Below are 22,016 nucleotides of genomic sequence, written 5' to 3'. Positions count from 1 at the left end.
TGTCATTGGATGTAGCAATAATTTGAACAAAACAGGGCATTCTGCTTATCTTTTTCTAAACGAAGAGAATATTGGGCACCAGTGGATTAAATTCGTCCAAGTTAGATGTGCAGACTTCTTGCAGACTTCTTGCAGACTACAGAACACTCTATAATTTGCGGCACTCTGCATATTGCACCCGAATGTTTCGAGCAACGTGGGATGGTTAAAATGGGTCTCAAAGCTACAAGAAATAATTTGATTGCCACAGTTCACTGACACTTCAGCTGCAGCGACTCGAGGCATTGCCTGAAGTGCGTAAGCAGACTATGGAGAGTGAAGGACACGAAATGATGGCTGCAAGCCAGACTCCTGGTAAAAAGTCACAAACAAGTACAGCTGTTGACAAGTTATGTAGCAAAATTTTCTAGACACAAACAAGAAAAAAATCTTGGAATAAATATATAAATAAAAATATGTAGTCACAAATCAACTGTTCTTAAAAATTGTTTGTGTATATATTGAAAATTTCGGAACGAGTAAACATACTTTATGCCCTCTTTAACTGTCCGCTCCATGTTGTTGCCTGAATGTGTAATAGGTCGTTGCAAGGACCCACACATCCAAGCAAGTAGACTGAAATCCTCGATGTTCTGTTATACACGACATTTGTGCCTCTGTTTGCTCTTCAATTTTTTTGCCATATCTGCCCTATTGTCATGACAACATACGCTTTCGGGGCGGTAGGCATCTGCTGACACATTCCACACTCACACCTAAATTACAATAACAGAAAGTTGCAGCTACATCACTGTCGTATAAGTTTATGTGGTAAAATTCACTTCCTTCTGCTGAAATCTCCGAACTATCAGAACTGCCACAGTCATGATCAAGTTGCGCAATAGACTGGTTGCACTCGTTAAGTCACAGGTAATTTGATATTGTTAACCGGAAGTTAATCTGCAGTAGAAATTGTGGTGTTTTCGCCTAAGGAACAACGAATTGGCAAAAAATAATTGCAAAATCGTTTTTAGAAATCCTTTTTTACGTAGAACGGGATAAACTTGTATTTTGGGGTTTACATGCCCTTTAAGCACCAACATGGTGTACTTCTTTAAATAAACCTTGAGAAGACACGCTCTGCACATCAAAAGCAGCAGGTCTACCAAAATTCAAATATTGTGTGTAAGAGTGTTACAAAATTCCATTCAATTGAAAGGACTAAAATGTATAAAAAAAGACGAATTTAAGAAACGTACGGATAATCCCTTGAACGACTGCACATCGTTGCATGTAAATTTCCCTGTCTGCAGTTAGTCTTGTTTCCCGCCAACGGATTTCTAGTCGTCTACATTTTGCTTTTTGTTCTTTGATCTCGGGGATGAACCAGGGAGACTTTGGACACAAGGTGACAATCTTATTTCTGACAGGAGCATGATTTTCAAGTTTTGAGGCTACTAATTTCCCGTTGCATGTGTCAACCAATATAGAGAAGATGTCTTTTTTCCTTTGGTGGCTTCTAAGAGGGCCTGTTTTGCATCCTGCATTGCAGGGTTTTTTCTTCTCTCATGATTTTTTTTATTTTCTTGGTTTTACTGCTGCATCGTCGTAGTATTGTGTTTACTGCTTCTGTAGGTTGTTCAATACAGAAGTTTGTTATGGTCTCTCTTGTTTCGGCATAATTGACCACAAACTCTATCTGGGTGCCGTCTTTTCTACTTTTGCAGGGACCCAAGTTGGAAAGAAGGAGCTGTTTAGTTATCAAGTTTGGTGAGTATCTGTTGCTTAAGCAAAAAAGCATTAGGTTGATGGTGTCTCTGTGTCCGATGGAGTTTTCTAGAAAGCCAACTTCACCAACTTCTCTCACCCTGCTATTCAGCGGAAAAAAGGTGTCTCCATTAATGATGGCAAAGAGTTCACTCTCACTTCTCTCTTTGACAAGTACCTGATTGTCCTGCGATATTCAGCAACAAAAGATATCTCATTGATGGTAGTTACGTTTTTTTGTTGTATAATTTATTAATGAAACATCATTCAACATAACATTACAATAAACGTTACAAAAAAATAGCAGGGCAGCATAAAAAGGAGGCAAAACAGTAAAAACAAACAAACAAACAAGCAAATAGAGCAAAATAAGAAAGTTCAACAGATTAAAAACAACTAGCAGAACAAGTAGAAAAATAATAATAATAGTGCACGTTTGCTAAATTACTATTAATCAACACTAATCAGAAATGCACCGAATGGTGCACTTATTTCTGTATTTGTTAAGATTTCTCTTTGTTATTGCAGTTTTAACAATAGTTAAAATATGTATCCCAGTGTATCAAACCGGGAGCAAATGGAAGTTTGAAACCAGGTATATAACAACAGTATCAACCAATCACCATTTACTGTTTACTAATTTTATGCCTTCAGTTTTATCACAACTTTTGCTTTCTTTGTCATTTCTTCACATTTTGTTGTTAATAAGTGGGTGCATATTATTTCATTTCTTCTCCCATCATCCCTTTTCACTTTCATTTCTGGCAGAAAATTTTCCTAGCAAGATGTGATTTAAAGTGTGAGATGGATCATTACAAAAATGGTCATATTTTAACCCTCACTATTGTAATTTGTGACCTGGAAAGCAAAACCAGACATGAAAACTTTTCCGTTTAATGAGGCGGAAATGGATGCTTAACAGATGTAAACATTTTCTGCAACCGTTTAGCAGATTCCGCGTCCATTTAATGGATAACCAAAATGGGTGTGAAGTCAATAAATGGATTGACCCAAAGGTTAAACGGTTGCAGAGTTTTTTAAATGGAAAGCTAAGAATGTTAAACGGTTGAAAGAAATCATAAAACAATCATGAACAGAGAGCTTTAAATGTTAAATTCTGCAATGATCACTGAACACTTACAACCGTTTGCACGGCTAGGGAATGATTATTTTAACAAAAAATGAGAGGATTTCATCTCCAAGAACACAATCTGTGGCCAATTGTTTACTTCCAGAAACAACTACTGCAAATAGTTTCGTTAAAGACCATGTCCAAATGTGGTATCAGACACTACTTTGATGAGAAATTGTTTAATATTACAGTTTCCGTTCACTCTGTTATGTTTTGCTGTTCAGCGCGAAAATTAAAGAACTTCATTGATTAATTGTACTGTTATTCACATAAGTAGCACATTTAATACACATGAAAGATTCAAGAAGACCTCACAAATGTAGTTAACAACTCTTTTTTTTTTCTCTTACCCCACTATTACAGTCTTGTTATTAAGAACATTAAACCGTGGTCGCGAGGGTGTCCGTGTTGCATTTTTGCCATGATGGAATGTAAAAACTTTATGTGACGTGTTTTTATCATGGTGTGTTGAGGTTATTTAGCTATGTTTTGTGTTTTTGTCATGATGCACTGTCGTTAAGCTCTTACGTGGTATGGTATCTTTGTTATGTGGTTTGTTCATCATCTGATGTGGTTGATCAGATATACTGTTACTGTTTTCTTATGTATCAAAATAGGTAATTAGATGTACATACATGAACAGAACATGAGTGCCAGGATGGCTAAGTGTGCGGTCGAGTGTATCAGGTATAAAGTAACAAGAATCTTTTTCTTTCATGACATGATAAACGACTACAAGGACAACTTTTATAATAAATAATTAAGCCTATAAAAAAAGTACTGCTGATCCTGCTCAATACTTACTGTAATCGCTAGCGACAATACTTTTTGACAATAGTTTCTTTGTGAAAAACGGTGTCTTTCTTGAAATCTTCTCCTGTGAATGCCACCCTCATCAGTTACAATAGACACGAACACTTCACTAGACACTTGTCTAAGAACGCCACCAGTGTGAATTTAGGTTGCCCTCTTACCACCATAGAAACTGGTGTCAACTGATCGAAATTTGAGTTTTTGTAATATCCATGACATGATCGTCTGGGTCAATCTTCATCTTCTCTCTCATTTCTCTTGCATACATCTTTGATCTGAGCCTTTGCAATACCTGGCTCAGAGTTTAAACTTTTGAAATCACTGGCACTTGTTCTGTTTCCAAAGCACTACTTCCAGCAGATTTCAAACTTGATTCTTCTTTTGATCTATGATTTAAGAGAACATTGTCTGCCCTTTCTAACTATCGTGCATTATAGCAGTATTTCGTTCTGTCCATCAACAACTGCAACAACAGAAGCTTGATGTGAAATAACCCGCATATTTGCCCTACATTGTACTTCGAAAAAAAAAAATATCTATCATGAAATTGTAACTTGAGGGATATAAAGTAAACATGCAAATATTTTAGCTATTCTTCAATTTATTTCTGAAAAAATGAACGACCGAGCCATAAAACAAAATTTCTTAATTTCATCAATCACTCACCACTGCTTTATGACATGAGCCTCATTGACTTTAATTGCCCACAACTTTTCTCTGTAAATGTCGCTTGTTAACATTTTTCTTCATCATACGATTTTCAAGAAAGCCTCTGGACTTCGATAAATGACTGAGAAGACATCTTTATCAACAGCCTTCACGTCTTCTTTGATGTCACTGAGGGTGATGGCAGAGATTGCAAGATTTTTTAACTTTTGAACCTGCTCTTTCATAAGACTTACGAGAGGTGAGATAACAACATTGCCTTCTCCATGCATGGCGTCAAATCCAATGGGAATGCGTGATATGTAAAGGATTTTCAAAATCCAGTGTGTAGATGAAAACATCTCTCTGCTTTTACACAAACTGGATTATTGCTTCATTCTGAAGGGTACTTAACTCCCGAATTGGCTACTGGTTGAAGCTGTTGTTTGTGGGCAGATGCAAGTAATATGAAGGTTTGCTTTTTTTCTTAAACCTGCCACTTTACAGCAACTTAACCCTGCTCTGTGAATGCATCCCTCAAGGTACAATGTGTCGTAGAAATTATACTCACTGTTTTGTCACTTGGAAAGTAAATGCACCAATATTCGGCCTTTTCCATTTTCAAGCAGAATTATAAAAACGTGAGGACTGGTAAATGTTAAGACAAAACTTGCAACCCATTACACAAAGTGTCCCCCTCGGCTCCTTCGGGGTCAAGTTTGTTCTATTCAGTAATGGCTAAGTTGAAGGCTACCACGTGACAACTTTCTTAAAAACTGTGCATCAATCCCAAAAACGTTAACACGGGGGTCACTTTACTGAAATAACATTTCAAAATGTATAGTCATTAATTGCAGTTACCCATCGTCCTTTTGTAAAAGGACTCTTTACCTCGGGAAACTACAAAGCATGCGAATCACCCATGACTTTTGCGAGGTAAAAATAGGTTGGTTTTTAAAGTCCCCCAAGATAAAATGACCAATCACAAGGCAAACCTATAGACTTACATATCAGTCACTCAATTCACACTGTAAAAGATACTTTATGGCCAGAATCAGGCCTGGTTCAAGCTATGTCAGGCTATAAATTTTCGTATGGGTAAGGTTCCTTGTTGATTAAACTCAACCACACAGAGCAGAAACTGTATTCAGAACCCGAACGAAACGCTAAAAATCATATGTTTTCAAATATCAAGTTTCACATGACCTGATGTCATGCTGTAACGCTATAAAAGTCCGCAACACTCCCCCTGTTGACCAGATTATTATTTGGCTACCTAGTTCTATCCGCTCAACAAACCCTTACGTACTGTTGAGAAAGCCAACCATAATTCATAGGAAAGTACTAAGTCCATTAAGTCAGATCCTCCAGCCAGGTCTTCCTTCTTTGGTCAGCCTCATTGGGAGCTGCTCGTTTTGGGAAGCTCCATGTAGACACTGGTTGCTCAGTTTTCACTTCAGTGTTAAGTGGATCAGGATTCCGGATTGAGCTTGCTTCCGTTATTTGTTGGACAGATACTTCACTCTGGATCTCTAAAGGGTAAAGCCGCTGTACTGGGTGCCTGAGTTTTGTATGTTTTCCTCCCTCGCTTCGCACTTGGACAACAACTCCCCTGCTACAATCATCAGATCCAATGATAAGATCTAAAGTCTTTCCAACACGCCACTTTCTTCTCAGCTCATCTTGATGCATGACAACTACATCTCCAGCAGGTACTGTTCTGTCAGTGTCATTCTGGTTACGGTAATAATGGGCATTTTGCAGTTCGATCAGGTGCTCATTTCTCCAGCTTTTTCAAAAGTGGTTCAGAACGTTGCTCAGGTGCTGCATTCTTCTGCTTAGATCCTGTGGCTGAAGATCAATGTCATAATCTGGAGTGTTACTGGTGTTGCTGTTTGGAAAGCTCATTAGGCATCGCCCACATAAGAGGTGGGATGGGGTAAGGGGTTCTTCAGTGTCTTAACCTGGCATGTAGGACAGAGGTCTGCAGTTCAGTATCATTTCCACTTAAGCAGTTCTTCATAGGTAAGGGTTGCATCACCGATGGTCTTCTTCAGCCATTTGTTAACAGATCTTACAAGTCTTTCGAATATGCCACCCCATGATTTGGCCTTTTCATGGTTGATAGTCGACTTCATTTGTGCATTGGCAAAGTTTTGTTTTACTCCCTGGTCGTTCATCAGTTTCATGATTTCTTGTGCTGCTGACTTGAAGGTTTTCCAATTATCAGACATTATCAACACTGGAGTGCCGCGATGGGTGGAGAATCTTCTGAAACTTCTCAAGAATGTGGAGGCTGTGAGGCTGGGTATGAGTTCCAAATGAGTAGCTCCAGTAACACAACAAGTGTAGAGGCAGATCCATACTTTCTGCTGAAGGCCAAAATGATTTTTGACATAGAGAGGTCTCGCAAAATCGAGTCCAGTGTAGGTAAATTGTGAGCGTTCCTTTACTCTAAAATCTGGAAGAGGCAGGGGCGGTTGGGATTGATATTGACTTCCTTCAAATTTACAGCAAATTACTCACTTGTACAGTAGCTTTGTTACGAACTGTTGACCTGTTATGGTCTTACAGTCAAAACGCAATTCACAAGCAGAAAGGCTGAATTATTTTGATGCTATTTGTTCGTCCGTAATACTTTTTAAAGGTGAGATAACAACAGTGGTAGGCTGTTGCATAAACAAACATCTGATAAATAGGGCTTTTGCCAAATCCTGTTGTTAGGACACAGAAAACATCCTTTTCCCTGGGTAGCAACTCCGAAGCTTCCCTCTACTCCGTTTTAAAAACAATAACTAGTGTTTTATCACGTGAACAAGATTGTTCATAAATATGTTGAATAGAACAGTTGCTCGTCCAACTGTTCTTTGGATGGAATAGAAAATGATGCTTCTCCATCATTAGGGAACTTAAGAACCACGACGACGACAGGAAATGAGATACCGTGCACTGCGCAAGTGCGGTTAACAATTTTCGTCGTCGTGGTGTCGTCGACGATGCTAAACACAGTAGAGTCACGTCGTCCTGCAGTCCACAAGCTTCGGCCGGTATGTCCCTGTTTTTAAGCGATTTTTCAAGGGCTTTGTATTTTTTTCACCTCGTAAATCCAGGTATCCTTTCTTTTTTCTGCTAACAGGCGATGTTGATTGAAAATTTGACTGATGAATTGTGTTTACTTCGAAGACAACACTGAGCTGTGCCGGCCGAGTGAGCGAACTCGTAAGTGACAAATTTATTTGTAGGTATTTAGGTCAGGCAAATCATATATCTTTAATATATGGGAAATGAACTTTATTTGGAAAACAGCTATCGCATCGGAATGTCTCTTTTTCCAATTCTAAACTCTGACAGACACTCGGACTCGGTCATGTCATTCTGGTTGAAAATTGAATAACCTTCGTACGGAAAGCAGAGATTTTTCCATTCGAAAAGGTCAGACAACACTAAAAATTCTTCATCGTCAATGAAAGTAGACGTACGGCTTATAAAATAAGATCTTGCATCGTCTTAAAAGACGCCTTTGCGAAAAAACTTTGTTGCGAACGAACATCACAGTTGTACTACTTCTACATGTTTGTTTACATTCAGTGTCGGTCGTCGTCAACCTACCGATCGACTGCATCTTAAGTTTCCTTTTTCCCGCCGAAACTGACGTTCTCGTTCCAGTCCTTTCCCAGTCAACAGACGTCGTTGTCGTGAACTTTGTTGTGGTTCTTAAGTTCCCTATTTCCTTTAATCGCAATGTTGCTAGCTTAGCGTGGAAAAATGTTGATGCAAGCTGGGTAAATTCATGGTCGACACTTTTGCCTCCCTGCTAGCTGAAGAAACCTAGAGGGAAGTGCCATTTGCTCCTGAAAGGAATAACATATTCCTCCAGCACGTGAAGCTGCGGAGGAAAGGATTTGTCTGGGAAATTTGCCCTGAAGAAGCACACAAACTCTTTTATCTCTCTCTGTCAACAAGTATAAAAATAGACAAAATGTTAGAATAGCAGGAATATTCTGTGTCCTCTACTGCCTCATTAGAATTGTATTTTGAATGGCAATGGGCAAATAGGGTTAACAGTGATTCAAACTTTTTCTCAGTAGCAGTGGCCTTATGTAACAGAGATGGAGATGTGTTCCTTGTTGTTTCAGAAATGGTTTTACACAAGCATTTCTTGTTGTTTGTCTGAAAAATGATAATATAGTTAAACTTTATTATAATTATCATCATGGATACAAGTCTGAATAGTTATCACTAATATGGATAAGTTTTTCACCCCGACCTTAAATTACCCTGAGGCAGATGTCAACATGATTGGCAGCAAATTTTTGACTGTGAAGGGCTTGTCTTTTGACATTAATGTTCTCTAGAAATTTCTCAATCGCAGCATTTATTACCCCAGATCCCTTCAGTAGTGAAGTACTGGACTGAATGGTTAGTGACTATGCTACCTTTAAAAGTGAATAACAAGATTCAGAAAGAAGAAACTGAAACCAGTGCCAAGAAAACCTCATTTCCATTCATCAACCTGAAATAAAGTATTTAGTTGTTATGAAATAATTGTTTTAAAATTTAACTGTTTTTCTGTAAGTACATATGCTTTACGGGTAAACAAAAACCTCATTTTCTTTTTCAGTTTTCTCTCTGAGCTCTTACGGCGTTGAGTAATGATGTTATCAAAGGGTTTTCTTTGCCCTTGTCAAACACTATAACATTGCTGGCCACAGTCAGAAGGTGTACCATGTATGCCTCAGTTAATGGAGAAGCTTGTGCATGGTAATCTTGGGGTGCTTTTGATTGTTTTTTGGCTTGTCCAAGAAGTGCGATGTGCTCACTTAGATCATCCATAACGTCTAGCTGACTACTGCTTTAAGCCCATTTCCAGGCAATCTTTGTATCCAACTCATCACACTCCCCAACAAGCATATTAAAAAGGTACAAAGACAGTCCAACGCTAATGTGGTGACCAGGAATGCATATCTAAAGATTATCATGCAAAACAACTTAGTGAAATAATACTAAAGGAAAAATGTACATGATGTTATCTTGAACAAGGCTTCTAGAAAAGATCTTTTACCTCATCAATTGGGATTTGAAAAAATGCCTTCTGGATCACATTGCAATAGTTCCTTGCCTTTTTCATGTCACCCCCATCATCATTGAATTTTTTGTAGCAATCCTGAAGGTGCTCCAGGGTACGAGAATTTGTAGGGTTTCTGTGATCCACTGAGAGTTTCATCTCACTAGCTATGATACTACACCAGAGGCACGAATGACGTCCTTCAAAGAATGCTGAATGTTAAATGTTGAAGTGAATATTTAAGCATTCAAAGTGCATTTCAATCTGTTAAATTGATTTGCTTACCACTTGCACCACTGATCCCCATAACTTTACAAAGGAATTCGTAATCCCCAAAAAGCAATAATACAGGGATTGTGTCCCTAATCCAGATTAATATTAGAATAAAGAGATTTTTATTACCACTATTTGCTTTTAGTGATTAACAACTTACGTAATTTTTAGAGTAGTAAGCCCCTTTAGAGAACCAGCATGCTGTCGAAGGACTGTGAGAAGATTGTTCCGGGTATTGTTACCCTCATAAATGAAAAATACCACAGTTTTTGCTAGAATTGGGTTTGATGAGACCCTTGCCAATGATCTCCAATTTTAACAAAAAGTTTGCCTTCTGATTTTTTGCCATTGTGCCAACCAAGTTGGCCCGTCCTGCAAAATAAAGTATTGTTAAGACCTGTTAAAAACAATCCTCTATTAACATGTCTTCTAGTGTGTTAGGAATAAGATGCATAGTCTTGCTTACGAGTCACAGTCGTCCACATATGGAGTAATTTTCTTAAGGTGCTGACACAGGCACAGGGAGTTTCCTCTATTACTTTAACAGTCTTGTTCCCTTGCCTTTCTGTGCATTCCATTGGGAGAAGTTCTTCTTCCATTTTGTTGTCTATCTGCTCCCCCTTGCGTATTCCTTGCTTCTTCTCACTCTCCGTCTTGATTCCCCATTGCTTAAACCACCTTAATGTTAAAACATTCAAATATCCAAACTCAGTACTGAAAATATTTAATTGAACTATTTTGTTTTTGCCTAAAAAAGAGTCAATTAGAACATGAGTCAATTAAAACATGATTATGTAACCACATACCTTCTTAGGTTTATTGAGACAGTACCAGGTTATTCCCAGATCTGCCTTCATGGCACTTGCTTGACCCTCTGAAATGTCAGTAACAAGTTCCTTCCCCTGGATGTCATGTAAAATTTGCCTTCTTTCCTCCTTTCTCTTCTGTGTAAGGGTGTGTACTATGTGCACATCCATCTGGTCACTGGTTATGGTTTTACCCATTGTCTTAATTCCTTTTGTCCTATTAAGAGCCTGCCTAGCAGTCACTTGAATGTTTTTGGGCAACAGGAGCATGTACTAAAGGCTAAGCAGGCCCGTAGGAATTAATTTGAAAGTGCGAGGGCACGACTGTTGTGGGCCGATACCCCTTCCCCCCCTCCACCGCTGGCATCAAATCTTGAAAGTCTAAACAGTCAAACCCCGTTAATACGGACACTTAGGGGAGCATAGAAAGTGTCCGTATGAAGTGGGTTGCATTAACAGAAAATGTAAAGGCTTTCTTTTCCCAGGGACAAAGGAAACTGTCTGTAAGAACAGGGTGTCCATATAAAGTGGGTGTCTGTAAAGCAGGGTTTCTCTCTAATAGAGACTGGGCCATGTATTAAGAGTGGTTGTCAGAGAAAACCGGGCAAAATGTTAAAAATGTCAACGGAAGGGGGTCAACAGAATTAGTTCATACTAACATCGTAGAAAGGTTAGGTGGAGTAATGAACAAATATACCAAACATAAGTCCTTTACTGCTCTTGTATTAGAGATACGAGCATCACTTTATTTGACCGACTGGGGCGCCATTTTTACTAGCAAATTTTGTCAATTTTCTGAAACTCACAGAATCCTTAAAATTGGACGACCGATGTTTATATTTTTTATACGACACAATACCACACAGGCCTACTTTCTAAAACCATGATCTTTGTTAGACAGTCCCGGGCAGGGCTAAAACTTTTCAACTTTTCCTGACCTAAACTCAGTGTCTGTCGAAGAGCCAAAAATCGGTCTTTTTTAAATTAAGCTAGAGCGCACAACTAAAAGGCTAATGAAAGTCTGACAGCTAGAATGTAGTCTATCATCCATGTACCCAAAACACTAACAATCATTTTGGGCCATTGAAACAGGAAGAAACTAGAATACTCACAGTTATAGTCAAGTTGCTAAATTTTCTTGCAAAGGATCCTGATCCCTTCGGGTTCATTTCAAGCCTTCTCCATGTATTTTCTTCCTTATTTCGCTTTTAAGCATGATCAGCAGGTAGAGAAATGTTAAACAGCCCGAAATACCGCCACTGTTGTATTCTAAAACGGCAAAAGGTGTTAAATCGTAGGAGAACTTAAGAAAAAGCAAAGCGACGCCATCTTGGAAGTTCAGCTCTCAGGAGGGACTGGCACTAGTAGTGTCGAAAGTCACTATAATTTCAAGGCCCTCGTTTACAGAAAGTCTTTTTTTTTTCAGATAATATGATAAAGCACCTTTCTTAGCCTTTATTTTGCGGTGCAAATATGATCAAAATTAGCTTCTTTAATTTGCTTTTAATCTATCATCTTTTTGTTTCGTTCTCCCATCACAGACCGCGTCTGTGTACCCGCCGGACCTCCCATAAAACTGTTATTTTTATGCGCAGAGACAAAAAATGATGCCTGTGGTTCCTGGTGATCCCTTATTTCCTTGTCCAAAACTAAAACCACTGCCCACTGCACCAAACTGTCTATACAATTATATGCAACATAGTGCAACGAAAGCGTAACTGAATTACGTATCTCACTTTCATGAATTTCAGATAATATCTAACGCCCAAGTTTGTATTTTTTTTCTTCTAGTTTTGTTTTTTTGTTTCCTAGCAGTTCAAAATTTTGATTTTTCTTAAGTTCATTTTTTTCCCTAAATAAGATCTGTCTTATACACGGCAAATTCTTTCGTGAATACTGACAACAGTGATCGTGAGCGAAAAGGAACCTTCAAGCTGTAAACTTCCAATTGTACTGCTCCTATCACTGACATTATAGAAACATTACAATCTATATAAAAGAAAGTTATGCTGTGCCAAACAGGAGCAATAATAAAGAACAGAGACTGAAAGGCATTATCACAATATAATAGAGGACGTGTTTCTATGGTGAACTGGTTATGTAACATGAGAAAAGATCTCGAATCGTCATGTATCGGTCAAATTTATTTGAAAATGGCTTTAGTTACAGTCTCCAGTCTTGATTATGATCCCAGGTGTGAAATTAAAACAATCAAAAGGAGTATAACCACAATCACGGACGCAAACAAGTGCGTGTTACCTTTAAGACAAGAGCTATTTAGGGATTTGGACGGGGTAAAGGAGAAAAAACCTATTTAGGGCAGCTGCATGTTTTAACAAGGGCCTCAATGGGAGTAACATATGATTTCTTACGACCAACAGGCCCTTCGATAACTACCCCAAACGTGTCACAGATCTCTTTTAGTTGATCGACCTTAAACTTTGCCTGTAATTTTCCCCGCCTAGCAAGACTACAAATGTCGTGACCATCATAAATGATGGGATGACGCAAATGCACTTGATTGTATAATGATTCTTGTAACTCCCTCAGCCTTTGCTCGTTGTTCCAAAGTCTGCAAGTCGTTTTCGTCAATGTTTTCAGCTTCATCCAGGAGTTTTCCAACAGCCTTATTTTGACGTTGTGCAGCAGCGAGTCGTGAAAAGTAACTGCTGATTTGTTTTGCTGTTCGCCACTCCTCTAGAGCAAAACGAAGTTTTCCACTATCATCCCTGAGTGAGCGCATTTCATTTGCTACTTTGACTGGGTCTTCTTTGTTTCCTGTTATAAGAACACAATCATATTTTTTAAGCTTTTCATCACGATACACTGAGGTAGGACTGAACTGTAACTGAACTGACAGGACTGAACTCAACTTAAAACACGTTCCCCTCAGGGGCTTAATTCAGTTGCGTATATTCTTTAACTGCATGGGGTATTTTATTGGGCAGAAATTTATGAGGCATGGCCAGAAATCGAGGACAGCCAGCGGTTTGACCGTAGGCTCATTTGTAGGGATTTTTAATAACTAATGAGGATTTATACATTTGCAAAATGGCGGGGAAGCAAACGTATACTTTTTACCGTGCTGTAGATTAACAATTTACTAGCCTCAAGTAATTCTACTTGAAATATGTAAAAACAAATAAATGCGAAACCTAACACTGGTTCTAAAGTCCAAGCTGTGCAAAATCTACCCTGAGTCCCTATTAGACAAGCATCAACTCTCGGCTGATGCTTTCCCGTGATCGTCCGATCGTGACAAAACGGGGCTCCCTGTGTCACTCTGGCTTGGTAACCTCTCTGTTTTGAAAATGGCGGCTGATCGAAGTTATCGTTTGAAAAAGTCTCCAAAGTGCCTTCTTTTTCGGTCGCTTCGTGCAGTAATGGTGCAGAGATTCACTCTATGGAATTGCTATATTTCACGGAAAATACGAACTGGTTTAGCAAAGAAGTTAGGCCTCTAAAACCCTACAAAAATGAAGATAAACATATCCCTCAAGAAACAGGACGTGGGAAAGGAGGAAACACCGACATATAATTTACCTTTTTTTCTTGCTTGAAGAGAAGCGCTTAGGCAATATTACAGACTCTTGTATGGCAACGAAAGCCGTCTTTTTATGGTGACTCACGAGTCAACTTTGGGAGCTTGACACATTGCCAAATTAACATGACTGAAAGCCACGATCGCCTTGCGAAGGTTTAGACGTGGGGAGGTGAGTGATTCTTCGTCAAACTTTATTTATCCTTAAAAGTTCTTTTCTCCCCATTCATCCTTCATATGGTCGCCATATTTAAAGAACGGGAAAAGTAAATGACGAGCATGCTCCAGCGCCAGTTTGTCCTCAATTTCTGGCCATGATTGGTTTTTATTTCAACTTGCTCTCTATACACTTGATTTACCTTACGTTTAAAAGCAGTAGTTCAAATAAAAACCAAACCGCAAAGGGTAAAGCGGAAAAATTTGTTAGTCGAGTTACCTGTTTCTACTCCACTATTGAACTTTTCAAGCAGGAAGTTCTTCACATTCTGGGTTGCTCGCTGGCCTTTCCTTTGCTTCTTTAAAGCCCAGCCCTGGAGTGGTTCTTTCCTTGATAAGGTGACCGTGCCGCTGCCTTCTTGTGTTACTCCTGCTTTTCCAGTAAAGTGCGATAGTTGAACTCCTGTCACTTTTTCTGCCCACTTTTTTCGTGCCAAATCGTAAGTACTTTCACGTTCCATAACCGTGATATGTCGTCCAGTGTCCATGTGAACTTGTAGATCGCTTTGGGTAGAAATGAAGGCGACACATCCTTCCTCTTCACACATAAAAAGATCCTCACATATTACAGGACCTTTTGTTTTCGACATCAAACTTGGCTGAGCCTTTGCCTTGTTGGTCGTAAAAGGGATAATGACGCGAAGACATGTTGGTCCTTGCGGACACTGAGTTAGGTTCTCATATAAAAACAGCTGACCCTCACTGACTCCATAAGCCTTCCACGCCTTGATTCCTGTAGTTAAAAACTCAAAATTGAACAACGTACTTATCCCTTTCCATTCTACCGTCTCACTCGCCTTTGAAATATCAACCTCCGATACTGCCACCCTACATCCACGCACTCCACCATGAGAATCCAGCGCTTCCTTCATGTCACCTGCGGTAATTACATCGTGCCTTTCATCGACCCATCTCTGGATATGCCCTTTCATCGGTGCTATTTTGCAATCACAAATGTCCTTCCCTGACTGTGGGTCAGAGAAGTCAAATCTTCGAACGTGAATTCCTGCTGTTTCTCCAATAGATTTGAGAGAAGTAATTAATGAGGCATTGTGGTAGCAGCCTGCGTTATCAGATTTAAGATAAGCCGTCGATACATTTTTGTGCTCTTCTTTAATAGTTGAAAGGAGGTGCTCCAGAATAGAAACAACAGAAAACCAGTCTTGGGTGCAAGTATCGAAGACATGAACAAAGGTTTCTACCGAGTGACTTTCACTACCAGACCTGAAAATAACACAAGCAACATGCCAACTCTTCCCCCGTTTACCATAAAAGTCGCTCATTTTAGTTTGTTCTCTGTCTCTTTTCGGAAGGTACTTCATGGCCCAGTCCATTATGATTAAAATGCTGTCGTCAGTCAATGCACTGAGAACGTCCTGCTTAGCTTGTTCTTGGTTAATGGATCGAAGAAGATGAGCTTTCCAATCGTGGATTGCCTCCACTGCATGGGTAAGGTCAAACGCCACTTGACTCTGCTTTTGGTCTGTGAGAGTCACATTTGGACAATTTATCATGTTCATAATGTTACTGAGAACTTCATCCAGTTTGCAGCAATAGTTGCATAATTCATTGTGAATGTGGTCGCACTGCTGCCTGAAGGCCTCGTTCTGAGGGTCACTGAGACTAAAATTCGTGCAGTGATCCGCGCATCTCTCCTCTTGTCCCACGTGACTTTTGTAATCGGTTTTCAAATATCTTTTGGTCTCCTGCAGCGTTTTAGACATCTCCCTAGCCCAAGTCGAATCAGTGCCTCCCTTCTCAAGAGTATTGACGACAATTTGGAGGGTTTCAAACGCTTGTGCTCCTTCCGTTGAAAAATAATCCAGCCCCTGCATTGATTTCTGCTTGGAAGTGGAACAAACGTCAATTATCCTGTACAAAGTTCGTTCACTTGCAGGTTCAAAACCTGTCTCTTGGCAAAACGAGATGTATTGTCTTATTAACCGGGAGGAAACCATTGTCCTGATTACGTTTGGAATAGTGATTTTTTCTCCCGAATCAAGCTTCAGCTCCTTAGTGCCATAAGCAACGTCCTGAAGCAAATTTGGTCTGGCGATAAAGTTCACAAAGTGGCTTGTCTTTACGGGATCAAGGCGTGTTCGTTTTATCGGTATCGGTACCACTTGATTCCCTGGTCTTTCTTTAGGGGCATGACGCCGAGCACGATCGATTTGCCATTTACTAAGACCTGTAATCATCTCCTGGAGTTCCTGTTTCGAAAGATGTCTGGAAAACATAGATAGAATTTGTAGTCGAGTATGACGACTTTCAGATTGGTTGTAAGCTTCAAGCAAAAGTGGAATTTCGTTGCTAAAAGCATTTTCCTTAACATCATCGCGGGTTTTCTCTTGAATGGGGACTTTACGAACCAGAACCCGACGCAGCCTGAAACGTCACCGGAAGTAATTTGCTCACAAAGTGCTTCACTGCGCATGCTTGGCGCTAAACTGCAACGCGTCTTCTTTACGTTCAGAACACGAGGTTGGCACTTGCAGCGTTTCCAGAAAACGTGAGTAGTTTCTACTGAATTTGACCTAGAATTAAATTTTCTTTTGCTACCTTATAGGCAAAACAGTTTTTCTAAGTCCATGAAAATGTTATTTATTGTAAAAAAAATACCAAACAAACATTTTAATTTGCGTTTTACTGCAGGTCAATTGGTTACCGCTATGATGAATGGACAACACGCAGACCCACCGAGTTCGATACCAAAATCGAAAACTGGCAAGTAAGTCCAATTTAGTTTATTAGAAGATTCAATTTCCTGTCCTGCTGAAATATAAGATTAAAATGAGTTTAAACTTTATATTTATGTTCTTCATTGAAAACAAACTAAAACAGACTGTTCTTTTTTTCATGCAGTAATGTGATGTTCTGGACAAGCGAGCACGATGTCCTGTTATGCAGAGAGGTCGTTTCCGAGAATCCGTTCAAAACAAGAAAGGGTTCGTCACAAAGAAGCGTTATTTGGGATAGAATAGCCAACACTTTGAATACCTGTTCCAAGCCTGTCTTTGCTGTGGATAAAAGGTCCGTAAGGGATCATGTGGGTATTTTAATTAACCGAATCAAAAAGAAATTGAGAGCTGAGGAAAGGAGCTCGGGCATCGCGCTGCCCGAGCCCACAGAACTTGAAAACTTGGTGGAAGAAATTATGGCTCTCGAAGAAACAGCTGATGCAGAAATGAAAGAGGACGACGAAAGTGTGAAAGGAAAGGCTGAAAAAGAGAAGGCAAAGGCCACAGATATGAGACTTAAAGCACTTGAGAAAGTGTCGGAGACGATGAAGAGACACTCAGGCGAAAATGATCAGGAAAAAGTAAAGAAAAGAGAACGGAGAAGTGGCAGCGAGACCATGTTGTTCCTGTCCAAAAAAGCGGAAAAAGACCAGGAACTTAAACTTGAGGAATTCCAGCTGAAAAAAGAGCAACACGATTTGGATGCAAAACGTCTACAGGCGAGCATTGATCAGCAACGCCAGTTTCAGCAACAACAAAGTGAAATGATGCGGCTAATGCAAGAACAACAACAACAGCAGCAACAGCAACTCTTGGCGTCACAACAACTGATGTTGAGACAGCAACAAGACCAAACTAAAGCACTGATGAGTTTGTTGGACAAACTTGTGAACAAATAGCTACCTAATTCACTTAAAATTCACCAGTATTGCTGGTATAGCTGTCGCTTGATTTTGAAAACCAGTTTGTATATTTTATTAACTATTGTCTTTGTTTTGACAAGAGTCAACACCAACGTTTTCTGTCAGCGATCAATGTTTGTATTTCAACAGTGGCACCGCATTTTTCTTGTGCCGAGGAGCCTGCCTTTTGTTATGTTCTATTATTGCAGTTATCTCATTGGATGGTGGCATATTAGAAAATATTTTTTGTCTAGAATAGTTGAATAATGTTTTTGAAAATTTGCAATCTGTTGCGTAAACTGCAATAAAATTCTGTATTTACAGTCTGCTATAAAAGAAACTAGTGATACTTTGTGTGTTCGAAAACAGGTTTTAAAAACCTCCCTAGGATAAAAAGGGCTGGGGAATCTAGGGAAGGGGGTATGTTAAGGCCAAATATTAATCTCACATTTCTAATTTTAAAATCTCCCTTGTAGGGTTAACAGTACTCTTCACTAAAATCGGTTTAATGATTAAGACACAATCAAGTTGTATTGAGAAAATTGTGAGTTGTAATTCAGTCCTAAGGCTGTGGTCATTAATAATTACTAAAAAGCAGGATAAGGGGTAGGGGCGAGTGGTCAGTAGGTTGCAGCCATTACAGTTTTATGTTATATATTGCATTAGACTCGATATATTTTTCTATGACTTTTCCTCCTTCCCCATTGTGTTATAATGACCACAGTGCAAATGTATGGCTGTATAATTTTTTGAAAGTGAGTAATAACTGCAGAATACATTGAACCTCAGAAACCTAATTGAAATAGTCCCGGATTTGGGGTTTGATTGATAAAGACAACTGTGAGCGTTTCTCAAGAGCGCACACACAATGTACATTTTGCCAACTGGACTTAAGCCAATTTTGAAGTTTTTCTTGAAATCTAGGAATGCAAAGTAGTTAACAATGTCCCCAAATAGCCATTCTACCGAAACTCTGACTTGGCTCATGGCCTTGTTGAACTGTTGCTCTGCTGGTGTCAAATGAGCGCCTTTGAAGGGCCTTTGTAAGTGGACATGCAGAGGGTAGGCAGGGTCGCCATAAATGCATAAGGGTGTCCCGTCCGGTGCAAACAAGTAATGCGATAATTCTTGCAGAAGTCCTGAGTCGACTAGCATACCACTATCGTGTCTCCTGCCCTCGACTGGACCAAACAGACTTGCGATAAGCCCATTTGGAGCAACTACGGACTGAAACTTTATCCCATGCACCCTTTTATGTCCGTTATAGAGAATTCTTTGGTTTTCATCTGGCTTACATGAGGGTCTCACTGTTCCGTCTATGAAACCCCAGCAGTTTTCGAGTGGAGCTCCTTTATCATGTATAGTGGCAGCAAAATGACGGAGACGGTCCCTGGAAAGCCATTGCTGATTTAAATCTGCGAGAAGGTGGCTATATTCATCGAACAAATAGTCCATCATTCGGTTTGTAATCATGCGAAGTTGTGGAACTGGTCTCCCGAATCGAGCAACCATATCTGCAAATGGACACGGGTATGCAAAATGCTTCAACAGCACACTCAAAGCCTCCGTTCCGTCCACAAGAACGCCATTGGGGCATTTCATTATGTCTGGAATATCAAGAACTTCTCCGAGTAAATAAATATCGTTCTTGAAAAACCGAAACTCAGTCTTACACTCATCATCTGTCATAGAATCAAGATCGAAGCGACCATACTTCCAATAAGGAAATTCGAGATTTTCAGAAGAATTTAAATCGTACAACAGGGCAAACTCTGTATCATCAATGCTTCCATCTTGATAGGCAAACAATAAAGCTTCCCTTGCCTCTCTGAATGTTGCCATTTATGATGTATAACACCAGCTATAAAACGAAAATGTGTTTAGCGGAGTTAAGAGGATTTGCACAGCTGTACTGTCTCTGTTGTCGCCTTCGCATCCGTAACTTTGTTTTTCCCGCACTCGTGACGGCGTTCTCGCCCCGGGCCCTTCTCGGTTTCGGTGTTTTCAAACTGCGTCGCGTTCTGGTTCATAAAGTCCCTAATGTCATAGCCTGAAGAACGCAGCAGAGCTTCAAATACTTCATCTTCTTGATCTGGAGCAATTGTTGAGAGAACCGCAGAGAAAACCTGGCATACTTTTCGCAAATAATAACATTTTTGTGAGCTTGATGTACTATCCCAGTTCGAACAGAGAGACGATGCTATTGGACTGACTCTTCCCTCTGTGATATGTGAAATGGCTTCATTCAAAACTATGCGACTTTCCTGATGACTTTGTTCTTCATCTATCCAAAAACTGACTTTAATAACTGACGGTAACTTACTTACTTGTAGCACACTTGCAACTGACGCATGGATTGAACAAATGATCTATACTAGTCATCAAATTTCTCTTAAAAGTTTGAATGCTACCTTTAGCGACTCTCCAACGACAATCCTTATTCATCTCTCACCCATCTTCGTAAAAAATACTCAAGAATGGTGATACACATCTTTGCGATAATTTATCATAACCTTCTAAAATTAACATAATAAAAATCGATAGACTCAATTCGCCTTTTATTTGAAAAATAAATATTTCTATCACATGTCCCGTTATGGTCAATTCTGGGAATGTAATGCAACGTGAATAACGGAATTATCTCTTTCCGTTATTGCAATGCTGTTCCTCGAATGACCGTGACCGGGATGATGAGTCAAATTGATTTCCCGAATACAATGGAACCTCGATATAACTGACGATGGTTAAGGGAATGCCAATATATGCTCGCTATACTAAACCACATTTCGGGGGTTATTTTCCATGGACGTTACTCTTTACTGGTGTGAAGAATATCGTTTGTTATACCAAGGACGTAGTAATAAATGCTTTCGTCATATCGAGTTTCCACTATACTTTTAGGTCACGTGACACTGATGTGCTATAATTACCCGCGGGAGACTCCCATTCGAAAGGGGCGGGGATGCTCGTCGGAAATATGGAATTAAACCCCTAAAGAAGACCAATCTGGGCGTGGCCCAACCTTTTTTTTTGACCCCTAAAAGCGATCATTTTAAACTTTGATTACATGAATGGAGTAAATAAAACGAATTGAAAATATATAATTTTTTACCATTTCTTCAAGTGCAACCCTAAAAGAGACCTTTACGGCTAAATATAATGGTGTCTTGCCCAGAACACCCTAAGCGAGACCGAAATCTGAAATTTACACCCCTAAGCAAGACGACGAGCATCCCCGCCCCTTTCATACTAGAGTCCCCCCCCCCCGCGGGTATAATTATTCATTGAATTTTTAATAATACCCTTTCTGGCTAAGGGAAATATTTATGAAGACGGTCAATTAACATGCTTCGGTTTACAATTTAATAAAACATTCCTATCTTATTTTACAATGCTTTGATTATCGTTACGAGATCATTATAGACATACTCAACCGCCCTAGTGATGTAAGCTTCGGAAATAAAATTCTTCGAAAGACTATGAGAATAAATTGCCTTGCTTTCAAAAGACAACAGTTTCATATTCGGGAGATTATTCAAAATTACTTTGCATATAGTGTATGTTCGCGTGACGTCACAAAAATTCCGAAAACGAGACGCCGCCATCTTGGAGGAGTAATGTTCTATTTATAATGGTGGCAACTGAAGCGTGTCCTTCTGAGAGTGAGACAAATTCCAAGTTTATTCTGTCTGCCTATGGCGAGTCATTACAGGGCAACATAAGGAGAAGATATGTGGAGAAAATAGCGGCCATTGGTATCGACCCTTTCCTTATTCCGCAAGAAAACTGTACTCCGGAATGTCTTCCTCCAGTCGAGTCGTGCGATCTTCTGTCATATCGAGTGCTCGATACGAGTTTTTATACAAAGGAGCAGTTTAAAAATTTCAAAAGTCTCCTTGCGTACAACCATATGGTGTCCGGCTTTATTACAAGTGTTCTTGGACAAACATTGCGAGATAAATACGTGGTTCTCGCAAAAGTGAGACATTCCCAACGTATGAATGATCCGCACGTGCCATTGTGGATAATATCAACCAAAGAAGGAACTGTTCTTTCAGCTCACTGTGCTGGGTGTATGGCCGGGCTGGGAGAATGCTGTTACTAGAGACTTTCTGGAGAATTTGCATATTACCAGAAAT

General features: G+C 39.6%; 2 protein-coding genes across 2 annotated transcripts; both read right to left on the bottom strand.

Annotated features, from left to right (window-relative positions):
* Nucleotides 1–9,660: 9,660 nt before the first annotated feature.
* Nucleotides 9,661–10,678, bottom strand: LOC140931810 (uncharacterized). The gene is made up of 3 exons (XM_073381541.1): nt 10,506–10,678; nt 10,236–10,352; nt 9,661–9,763 (listed from the first exon to the last, which is right to left on the bottom strand). Exons 1-3 carry the CDS (start codon nt 10,676–10,678, stop codon nt 9,661–9,663), a joined length of 393 nt encoding a protein of 130 aa, XP_073237642.1.
* Nucleotides 10,679–18,558: 7,880 nt separating this feature from the next.
* LOC140931809 (uncharacterized) lies at nt 18,559–19,792 on the bottom strand. Its single transcript, XM_073381540.1, has one exon. It carries the CDS (start codon nt 19,717–19,719, stop codon nt 18,559–18,561), a length of 1,161 nt encoding a protein of 386 aa, XP_073237641.1. The 5' UTR covers nt 19,720–19,792.
* Between the last annotated feature and the right edge of the window lie 2,224 nt (nt 19,793–22,016).

The sequence above is a fragment of the Porites lutea genome, chromosome 3, assembly GCF_958299795.1.
Source record: "Porites lutea chromosome 3, jaPorLute2.1, whole genome shotgun sequence".
NCBI classification, from domain to species: Eukaryota; Metazoa; Cnidaria; class Anthozoa; order Scleractinia; family Poritidae; genus Porites; species Porites lutea.
This window is presented reverse-complemented; position numbering and strand designations above follow the sequence as displayed.